At 37.0% G+C, this 11,896-nt stretch overlaps 1 protein-coding gene across 1 annotated transcript in view; it reads left to right on the top strand.

The window, feature by feature from the left end:
- Positions 1 to 3,793: 3,793 nt before the first annotated feature.
- DMXL1 (Dmx like 1) overlaps positions 3,794 to 11,896 on the top strand; it is a 130,808-nt gene continuing 122,705 nt past the window's right edge. The window contains exon 1 of the mRNA XM_052643975.1: positions 3,794 to 3,880. Coding sequence (XP_052499935.1) covers positions 3,794 to 3,880 — 87 coding nt within the window. The remainder of the gene's footprint in view (positions 3,881 to 11,896) is intronic.

The raw sequence follows: 11,896 nt of genomic DNA, 5'->3' as shown, positions 1-11,896 counted from the left end.
CCTCTGTCCATGGAATTTTCCAGGCAAGAATACTGGAGTGTGTTGCCATTTCCTTCACCAAGGGATTTAAAGATGCTTGTGTAATCCTCAACACGAAATGTTTTACTAATTAAGCTGTTATCATTCAGTACAACAACCATTCTGCACAGCAAAAACTATTTCGGAGATCATTGAGCAGTAGAGGAACCTTCCTATACGTTAGGGATTGGCAAACTTTCTAAGAGCCCAAATAGTAAATGTTTTGCTTTGCAGGATATACGATCTCTGTTGAAACTATTCAACTCTGCAGTTGTAGTGGGAAAGCAGGCATAGACCATACCTCAGTGCCTATGCATTGCTGTGTTTCAATAACATTTTACTTATGGACATAGGAATTTCATATAATTTTATGCATCAAAAATATATTTATTCTATTAATTTTTTTCAACCATTAGAAAATGTAAAAAACATTCTCAGTTCAAGGGCTGTATAAAACCAGACAGTAGGTCTTAGTTGTAGTGGAATGAATAGATACAGTACAAGGATTTACCTGTTTCAGTTACCTGTTACTGAACCTGTTACCTGAAACAGTTCATCTGCTGTACATCAAAGATAGGGTGTTTAATGGGCAGTTTTTTTCTCAATAAGAGGCAAAGGATTAACCTCACTTTTTATTAGTTGTTGTACTATAGTCCCATAGGTTTGGATATAGGCCAAGATGGCTTCAGAACATTTATGGGATTTCAGATATCACTGAAAAATTTGATTTGGACTGAGGTTTGACACTATATGGAACACTTTAGAAAAAATATGTCAAAAGGTTAGGTTTATTTAATAATAGTAATATTAATGATAGGGACTTCCCCGTGGGGGAAAGACTTAGCCTTCCAGTGCAGGGCATGAGTTTGATCCCCAGTTGGGGAACTAAGAAGCCTCATGGCCAAAATACCAAAACATCAAACAGTATTGTGTCAAAATCAATAAAGGCTTTCAAATAGTCAAAAGTTTAAAAAATATTAAGAATCAGTTCAGTTCAGTTCAGTCTCTCAGTCGTGTCTGACTCTTTGTGACCCCATGAATTGCAGCATGCCAGGCCTCCCTGTCCATCACCAACTCTCGGAGTTCACCCAAACTCATGTCCATTGACTCGGTGATGCCATTCAGCCATCTCATCCTCTGTCATCCTCTTCTCCTCCTGACATCTGTTAAATTCTGCCTATGCACTAAACACTGTGCTCATTTAATCGTCATGATAATCCTATGAAGAAGGTCTATTAATAACCCCACTTTACAGATAAGGAAAGTAAAGCACAGAGAGATTAAGTTACTTGTCTAAATGAGTAATTAGGGCAGGAGTCAAATTCCATCTATTTCTAGGATGAAGGAATTTAATAAAAACCAACAGATGTTTATCAGGAATAAAAATGCCAAGCAAAAAATTGTCGATAAACAAGTTAAACTTGCTAATTTTACAGATGAGGAAAATGGTCTTAAAGTTAATGAGACATTTTCCATGGTCATACAGCAAATGAGAGATCAAGAGTAGATCTCGGATTTCCTAACTACTAGGTCCCTTACTTTCTTTCATTCTTTTAATCTTTATTACATACTTTTTAAAGTATGCCTTTTAAAACCAGAAGATAGGCAGAATAGAGCAAGTAAACATGTTAAACTTTGGGCTAGATACAGAATTTATATGAAACAGATAAAATTCTTGATTTAAGATCTAAAATATAAGATTAACTTAAAGGCATTTTAAATAAAATCTGAATTAATAATTAAAAAACAAAATGTTATACCTCAATAAAATAGTATTTTTTAAGACAATTTAAATTTAAAATCACTTATTTTTATGAGGTGACTAGGATAAATAATGGAATTCATTTACATCTTTCAAATTTAAAAAAAGGAAATGGCTCTTTTGGACTTTTGTTAAAAATATTTTTTATTATAGTTGGTTTACAATGTTGCATTAGTTTCTGCCCTATGGCAAAGTGTATCATTATATAAATACATATATCTACTTTTTAAAGATTTTTTTCTTAAACTTACTTTTAAAGTAAACTTTTAAAATTGCAAAACAAAGTATATATATTTTGCAAAAAACTTAAGGAAAGCAAAATAATAATAATAATAAAAAAATTACCAGTACTCTTCTCATCCAGCTATTAGTGTGAAGAGTTTTTTGTTTGTTTTTACCACCAGAAAAGGGTATAAAAATAAAAATCGGTTTCAGTTCAGTTTAGTCGCTTAGTCGTGTCCCACTCTTTGAGACCCCCTGGACTGCAGCATGTCAGCCTTCCCTGTCTATCACCAACTTTTGAGCTTACTCAAACTCATGTTCATGGACTCGGTGATGCCATCCAACCATCTCATCCTCTGTCGTCCCCTTCTCCTACCGCCTTCAATCTTTCCCAGCATCAGGGGCTTTTTCAATGAATGAGTCAGTTCTTCGCATCAGGTGACCGCTTTTTTTTTTTTTACTGGGAAGTTCTTATTTACATTCACTCTTTTACCCTTTACTGAACACCTAGATCGTAAAGTAGACTTTGCACTGGACACTGGGATACACGACAGTTTGTCTCTTAAGAGGCTTACGGAACATGGGCGGAGACAAAAACAGATGTTTATCAATACAAAACTTGTGTCAAAACACAATGAGTTGAATCTCACAGTTGGGATTATGACACTAATCACTTTGGAATTCTTAGATTTTTCCGAAACACCAGCTAAACGCAGGGCTGGTGCAGTATTATTATTACCACAGCTTAAAAACGAATGTTAAGTTGATCTTTGGTGAAAACATCTCATTTTAGCACTTGTTAAGGGTTTATTTTCCTTTTTGGCGAAACGGAAACGCGCGTCCGGGCGGAGTTAACTACAGTGCGGGTCGGAGAAGCCGCAGGGTTCCCATTCAGTAGTATTCGCGGGCCGCCCAGAGGAGCGGTGTTTGTTGGGACTTGTAGTCTCTACCAGGACTGAGGACACCGCAAGTATGTTTATAATGTACTTCTCCCTTTTAACCTTTCTGTTCCAACAGTCAGAATAAGCCCTAACCTAAAGCATAATTTGACACCCCTTAACCTTATGCAAGGCTCTTTACGTTTTTACTAGGCTCCTGACGTTGAACATTCAAAGCAAAGCGTCCCTCACAAACCTTTAAGACATTGGTTTAATCCTCAGCAGTGGGTGGAGCCTTAGGAGGGTTTGAGCTCGGGATTGGCCAACATCTCCCTCGAAGAGGCGTTTTCCTCTTGCTGTCCTGTCAGCGGTGGTAAAAAAGTGAATCCTTTACCGCAGTATTCCTTTTCGCCCCGAGAATCTCGCGGTATTTCGGCCAAAGGGACCTAGCGACGCGTAGGGAGCCGCCGAGGCCATTGGGGGTGGCGGGCACCGGGGCTTGCAAGGCCAGGCCAGGTGGGGAGGGCGAGTGCGTGCTGCTTGCGACACTTGGGCTCGGTCCGGGCCAGCCACCCAGACCTCAGGGAAGTGTTGCGGACGGCGTGGCCCTCCTGGCCGGTGAGTCGGCCGGGGGTCGCGGCCGCTGGGTCGACCCAGAGCTTCACCTGGGCCCGCGTGGACTGTGACAGGTGCGCGGACGAGCGCGGCGCTCCGCCTGCTCGCTGGCCCGCCCCCCTCCGGGCCTCACAGGCCGGGGCTCGGGATGAGCTGCGGGCCGCAGCTGAGCGGCTCCGGCTTGTGGCGCCTGTCGCTGCAGAACGGCCGCCGCCCGTGAAGGAAAGAGGGAGGGAAGCGACCGCTGACCCCGGGCATGAGCCGGACACGACGTCCGTTGCTGGACTGAGGCGCAGACATGAACCTGCACCAGGTGCTGACCGGGGCCGTGAATCCCGGCGATCACTGCTTCTCGGTGGGCAGCGTCGGCGACCAGCGCTTCACGGTGAGTGAGGGAGGCTCCCTCGTCGCCCGTGCCGAGTCCGCGCCCCTGAGTCAGCCGGTCTCGGCCCAGAGCAGCGGGCGGAGGCCCAGAAAACCTCGTCGCCCTTGCGGGGGTCCCCCACGTCCCAGGGAGAGGTCCCCACTCTTTAGGGTCGGCAGACCTGGCCTTTGAGAACGGAGGCGGCAACAGCACTTGGGTCATTGAGCTACTTAATGTTTCAAGAGACTACACTCGGAAGCTAGAATGTTTTGTAGGATTTTTTCAAGCTTTAATCTGACATCTTTGGGTTGGAGTGGTTTAACAATGTCGTTGCTGTGTAATGTGTGTGGGGGCTTTTTATTGCCCAAGTCCATAGGCTCTTAATTGTTAAGTTTAGGAATAGCTGGGATTAGTTTCATTTCTTCCTCTGAGTTAAGGTCAAGTTTTTGTAGTTAAAAAGAGTGGGTGTCTTAAAAAAAAAAGTTAAAACAATTACTAATTGTTTGCTGTCAACAACTAACGCCTAGTAAAAGTATAGTGAAAACAGTGCTTTTCATTTAGTTTTCTTTAAGTTCACTGGGAATAACTTTGGAAAGAGAAAACTATTTTTGTTAATGGTTCACTCCTGCCATCCTTGCACTCCGTATTTGAGCGTAGAAGTCCTGGGAGACTTTTATTTTAGATTGTTCGTATTAATTACCGAAAATTACATTACTGTTTTTCAGTAAAACTCCTCTTTCATTTGTGGTAGTTCCATGTTAAAGTTTAAATGGAAGTGTCGTGTTTTTCTTTTGTCTTCCCCAGATAGTGAAAGGAGGGCCCCAAACTTTTGCTTCTTACCAGAATATTGACATTTTCTTCCTTAACTGTAATTTTTAAAAGAATTTTTTGTGGTTATTATAATGATTTCAAGCTTTAGGTCAGTATTGTACATAATAGTCTATATCTAAATATAATTATAGGGCTCATGATTTTTGCTACAACTTGAATAGTTATTAAGCTATCTCTTAAGAGTTGTGATTGTTACTTAATTTTGATTGTTACTTAATTCTTTTTATCCACTTTTGACTATTTTTTGTCATATTTGTCAGTCAATAAATAATAGAAAAGAACCCAGTAATCATTATTTAATATGGTGTAGTCATTTAGTACCTGAATTCGCTTTTAGTGCCAACCAAGTACTTTGCTTTTGAATAGTCTGTTCCTTCCCTGTAGAGTGACTCATATATGCCTTAAATTGCACTTGACACTAGGAGTTTTAGAGATTCTAATTCTAAATGTTAACCTTGCTTCAGTGCTCAAAGGAGAGAGTGAACTCTGAGGGTGGTAGAGGGCCACCGGAGTCTCCCAGCAGATGAACACTGCTGTTGCTGTTCAGAAAATAAAGATCATCCTAAGGAAATTTTTCTAATGGGAGATTTTTGGATGGTAACATTTCGTTCTCTGACATCTCCTAAAGTTATATGAATGCTCCTCTAATGTAAATTCTAACAACCTTATCTGAGAAGGCATTCAGAATTTATTAATATGTAAGCAGTGTTGTGAACTTCAAAGTATATACAGTATGCTGACTTATTTATGCACCTAGATGGCCAAAGTGTTTATAAAATTTTGGTGAATGCTTTTGTTATTTTAAAGGATAGGTGAGTTAATGTGTCAAAGATAAGAAGAATGTCCTATGCCATCATGTAGCTTGCTGCTCAGGTTTACTGAATTTTAAAGTGTGTTTCCATAGACCAAGCTTTAATCACCTCCTGCCAAGCCTCTTGTAGATTTCTCTCAGATCTCAGGAATCAGTGCAGTAAATAAGGTGAAAATAAACATTTTGTTATTGTTGTTTAGTATGAAGAGATCCCAGGTCTCTCTGATTCTCATGGTAGTTTATTAACAATCATCTTTTTTCCTTTGCAGCTAATCTACCCTGACTATTTAATATTAAATTGATTCGTTATAAACTAGATTTCTTGCCCTCAGTCTTCTGGATACTATATACATCTTAAATTTAATCTATCTTGAAATTATCCTTTTTTCTAAAAAGTAGAACCTCTTGTTTACTCCTTGAATTTTGTTTTTAACCTCTTCTGATTTTGGCTTTTTTTTTCTTTTCATAGAAAGAGAACAAACATTAATGGTAGATGGTATGTGCAGACTAAAAATATTTCCCTAAATTCCAGTTTTACTTCACCGAGGGACATGAAATCTTCCTCTTACAGGCCCACTTGAAGAATTATTTTGTTTCTCTTGTTAAATTATACCTTCTCTAAAGACAGATTTAATGTTTGTAATTCTTCTCTTTGCGTGTTTGCAGATAACTTATTTGTTCTTATTTTAAAAGATTACAAGAGATGAGATCCTGTTTTCTGAATATAGCCTGACAGGATTTAAATTGAAATAAAATTGAGTGCCATTTCTCATGGATTCTAGATTTTAAAATATGACATTTCCAATATAGTTAGTATATATGAGGCACTTTTTTTTGCTACTTAAACTGGCATCAAACTAGTTTGACTTTTCTGTTAATAGGAAAACTTCCAGTAGGCAGTGACCTTCTCTGTTACACTTCAAAGCACTTTATTTGCACTTTCATTATATTAGTAACCTGTTTTGCCTTGTGTATGTATGTCTTCCAGAGTTTCATTGTGAGTGCCTAGAACAGTGATTGAAGTACTGGTGTCACCTAATACTAGCATCATTATCTGAATTCAATTTCCAACCTAGTCCTTACAGTTAGTTATATATCCATGGGGAAATTCTTTTACATTCTTTGAGTTTCTTTTTTTTCTTATCTGTAAAATGAGGCTAAGGAAAGCGTATTCATAGGGTTGTTACATGAAAAACTATTAAGTTCATTGCTTGGTACCTGTAAAACTCTTAAAAATGTCAGTTGTTATAAAGGCTAAACTTATAGTGCCTAGGTTGAATACTAATTAAATCGATGAATAATAGTAAAGAAATCTTACTGCTATATAATTAAAAATTGCAGTTTTAAGAAGTATTTTTAATCATTTAGATTTGTTTGAGTTCAAATAAAATACCTCAATTAGAGTTAAAAATTTTTTTTTCAATATCAGTTATTATGCATTTTACCCTAAATATTAGATGAACAAGCAGGAGAAATTTCAGGTATATTAGCAAAAATTCTTTAATTTTTCTTTATTTACTTGTATTCTTCCTTCATTCCTTTTTCCATGTTAATTTCCTGCAGTCTTTAGAGTGAAAGTATATAAGCACCTGGCCCTAATCTGTTGACGACTTTTGTTTTTAGAAAAAAGTATTTGTTTTTCATAGTTAAAAATAGGCATAGTCAGTTAGATCTGGTTTTCTAATATTTCTGTGCATGCTAGTGATATGTGCTTTAATATATAATAGATTATCTGTACTTAGTGTTGAAATTGTGTTTTTACTGAAATGGAAAGGGAGGTAATTTTCAAGAGACAGATTGTGTTAATATTTAGGACTTTCTGTCTCTAGTTTGTAATTTAAATACCTTGGCTATATGAGGAATAGCAAACAAACAATAGCTCCAGACTCTCTTTTGTGTTGGACAACTCAGTGTTCCCAACCAAAGGGACCCAGATTAGAAGTCAAAAGACTTATTGCAGCTATCTGGATGTTGGTAGAGAAATGGAGGCTGAATTAGCATTCTCCTTCAACTTTCTGTAATAGTAAGCATCCTTTAGTTTGAATTTTTCTTTTGTTCACTGTAGGGAAGGCTTTATAGGAAGTTCTTTTTTTGGAGAAGCATGTGAATGGAGAGAATACAGGAGGGAAAAGTTTGATAATGTATGTATCTGGAGAGAGAATGAGTTTTGTGGTACTCATAGGCCATTACGGGTACAAATTAGACTTTAAATATTTGGTTTATTTTAAAATATTGTATTTTAAGTAGTATTAAGTAAAAAAAAAGTAAAGTCGCTCAGTCGTGTCCGACTCTTTGTGACCCCATGGACTACAGCCTACCAGGCTCCTCTGTCCATGGCATTTTCCAGGCAAGAGTACTGGAGTGGGTTGCCATTTCCTTCTCCAGGGAAGCTGCCCAACCCAGGGATCAAACCCAGTCTCCAGCATTGCAAACAGAAGCTTTACCATCTGAACCACCAGGGAAGTTGAATTCTTAATGTTGTGTTTTAATAAATGAGAATAATATTAATTACAGTATGCCAAATATAAGTCATTTAACCAGGAAGTACACCCGGAAGAAATTCTTCGGGATATTTACCTGATATGGTTGGTTAAAATAAAAGAGTGAAAACAGGAAATCTTAACTGTTATACAGAAATCACAGGATTTCCATATTAGAATGATGACTGTTGCAACCTTGGGTAATTTTTAAAATTTAAAATATTTGAGACGGTTGTCTGCCAAACTTAAAGTTAAAAATCATGTTTGTTGTATGCTAAATAGCATGCATATGAACTCAGTTTTTTCTTTGCACCTTGTTTAGCCTCAGTTAGTAATCGTAATATCACATGTGCCTAATAAAAGGATTTTCATTTGTCAATTTAATTTTCATTGCTTAGTAATAAGTTATTCTGATTATGGATCTTTTGACAGAAGCAGCTAGTGTATCAATTGTAATATATGCATATTACTTTTGAAACTTGGGTAGCATGGCAATTTATATGATAAACCAGTTCTGTTCTTTTAATTATTGTTTTAATAATAGGGCAACTTGAAATGAAGTTTTTAGAGCCATTTATTTTGTTAAAAATCTATGAAACTCTGTAGATTTTGGTTTAAAGTATTATGTATAATATATTTAAAACCAGGTAGATTAGTAGACATGGATTATTTTAAAATCATACATATCCGATTTTGTTTATTTTTTCTTTATTTTGTTAATGTGTGAATTATTAATACATTAAGTTTTTTAAATTGAAGTATAGTTGATTTGCAATATTGTGTTACTTTCAGGTTTACAGCAAAGTGATCTGGATTTATATATGTGTATATATATGATTATTTTTCCATTATAGGCTATTATAAGACATTGAATATTATTCCCTGAGAAGGTGAAGTCGCTCAGGTGTGTCCGACTCTTTGCGACCCCATGGGCTGTAGCCTATCAGGGTCCTCTGTCCATGGGATACTCTAGGCAAGAATACTGGAGTGGGTTGCCATTTACTTCTCCAGGGGATCGTCCCAATCCAGGGATCGAACCCGGGTCTCCCGCATTGCAGGCGGACACTTTACCATCTGAGCCACCAGGGTCTCTTTATTGCTTTTCTGTTTTATGTTTAGTAGTTCATGTCTGTTAATCCCACCCTCCTATTTATCATTTGCCCCCTTCCCTTTTCCTTTTGGTGACTCTAAGTTTGTTTTCTTCATCTGTGAGTCTGTTTCTGTTTTGTGTATAGATTGATTTGTATAATTTTTAAAATTCCACATATAAATACTATCATACAGTATTTGTCTTTTTTTCTCCCTGACTTCACTTAGTGTGGTATTCTCTAGATCCGTTCATGTCACTGCAAATGACAATATTTTATTCTTTTTATGATAAACATTCTGTTGTATATATGTACCACGTCTTCTTTATACATTTATCTGTTGATGGACACTTAGGTTGCTTCCATGTCTTGGCTATGTAAATAATGCTGCTATGAACTTTGGGTACAGAGCCCATTTTAAAGTTTGTTTTCCCAGTTTGGTTTGGTGTACTTACATGCTTATTAACTTGTCATGTTGTATAAACTCTAGTGATTGAATTAATTTTAATAATCTATTTAAAATATCCATAAGAAGATGCGTCTATTTCAAGTGATTTTTGCATGATACCCAGTTTGGATTATCTGTACAGGGTCACCTCTCTCTCTTTTTTTTTCCCTAAGCCTTATTGAGATACAATTGGTGTTAACATTGTGTGAATTTAAAGTATACAATGTTATGATTTGATACACATACATATTATGAAATATTTACCACAATGGGATTAATTAATGTATCGTTTACCTCACATAATAACCACTTTATTTTTATGATGAAAACATTAAAGCTTTATTCTAATAGCAACTTTCAACTGTACAGTATAGTATTGTTAGCCATAGTCACCCTGCTATACATTAGATTCCTGGAACTTACTCATCTTATGACTGAAAGTTTGTATCCTTTGACCAACATCTCCCATTTTACCACCCACAGCCCCTGGCAACCACCATTCAGTTCTGTTAGTAAAATATTTCTATTAGTAAAAATGTTTTTAGATTCCACATATAAGTGGAATATATATGTACAGTATTTGTCTTTCTCTGACTTAGCGTAACGCCTTCAAGGTTATCACAAGTGGCAGGGTTTTATTTTTGTGTGTGACTGAACAATATTCTTTGGTTTTTGTGTATGTGTATAAAATATATTTTAAAAAATCCATTCATTCACTAATGGACACTAAGGCTGTTTCCATATCTTGGCTTTTATGAACAATGCTGAAATGAATATGGGAGTGCAAGTATCTCTTACAGTGACTTCATCATCTTTGGATATAGTCCTAGAAGTTGAATTGGTGGAACATAGGGTAGTTTTGCTTTTAATTTTTTCAGGACTGTTCCATACTGTTTTTGTGTGCTTGTTTTTGTGTTTGTTTCTCTTGCCTGTGCTGTGTCTTCATTGCTGTGCGTGGGCTTTATCTAGTTGCAGCGAGTGGGGACTACTCTCTAGCTGCAGTGCATGTGCTTCTCATTGCAGTGGCTTCTCTTACATGGGCTGTGGGGTGCATGGCTTCAGTAGCTGCAGCACGCAGTCTCAGTAGTTGTGGCATTTGCACTCTAGAGTGTGGGTTCAGTAGTTGGGGCCCACAGGCTTAGTCGCCTTGCCACATGTGGAATCATGTGGACCGGGAGCTGAACCTGTGTTCCTGCGCTGGCAGCAGATTCTTAACCACTAGACCACCACTAGACCTTCCATATTGTTTTTCACAGTGGCTATGCCAGTTTACATTCTCACCAAGAGTACACAAGGATTCCTTTTCTTCACATTTTTACCAACACTTATCTTTTATCTTTTTGATGATAGCATCCTAATGGGTGTGAAGTGATATCCAGTTTTGATTGACATTTCCCTGATGATTAGTGATATTGAATGTCTTTTCATGTACCTATTGACCATCAGTACCTCTTCTTTGGAAAAATGTCTGTTTGAGTCCCCTGCCCATTTTTAACTGGATTGTTTTTGCTATTGAATTATGAGTTCTTTATATATTTTAGGTAATAACTTTTTATCAGATAAGGTTTGGACATACTTTCTCCCGTTTTGAAGGTTACGTTTCCATCTTGTTGATGGTTTCTTTTGCTGTGCAGAAGCTTTGCAGTTCAGTGTACTCTTATTTATTACTGCTTTTGTTGCTTGTGCTTTTGGTGTTCAATTAATCATCACTGATTGTCAAGGGGCTTTCCCCCTATGTTTTCTCCTAGGAGTTTTGTTGTTTCCAGTTTTATTTTTCAAGTTTAGTTTTTGATTCATTTTTGAGTTTATTTGTGTGTGTGTAATGTAAGACACGGGTTCAATTTCATTCTTTTGCACAGGGATGTCCAGTTTTCCCAGTGTCAACTTATTGAAGAAACTATCTTTTCTCTATTGTATAATCTTGGCACCTTTGTCAACAATTAGTTGACTATATATGTGTAGGTTATGTCTGGGCTTATGATTCTGTTCCTTAGGTCTCTGGGTCTGTTTTATGCTGATACCATGTTGTTTGGATTATTATAGTTTTGTAATATAGTTTGAAATCAGGAAATGTGATGATTCCAGCTTAGTTATTCCTTAAGATCGCTTTGGCTATTTGGGATCTTTTGTGATTCGATGTGAATTTTAGGATTTTTTTTTTTCCTCTGTGTGAAAAATGCTACTGGAATTTTGATGGAAATTACATTGAATCTATAAATGGTTTTGTGTAGTATGGACATTGTAACGATATTAACTCTTCCAATTCGAAAACAAAAGATGTCTTTTCATTTATTTGTGTACTCTTCAGTTTCTTTAATCTATGTCTTGAAAGTTTTCAGTGTCCAAGACATGTTGGTTTTGGATTCTGCAACTTTGCTG

The sequence above is a fragment of the Budorcas taxicolor genome, chromosome 7 (genome assembly GCF_023091745.1).
Source record: "Budorcas taxicolor isolate Tak-1 chromosome 7, Takin1.1, whole genome shotgun sequence".
NCBI classification, from domain to species: Eukaryota; Metazoa; Chordata; class Mammalia; order Artiodactyla; family Bovidae; genus Budorcas; species Budorcas taxicolor.
The sequence above is the reverse complement of the archived record's forward strand: the minus strand, read 5'-3'. Positions and strand labels throughout refer to the sequence as shown.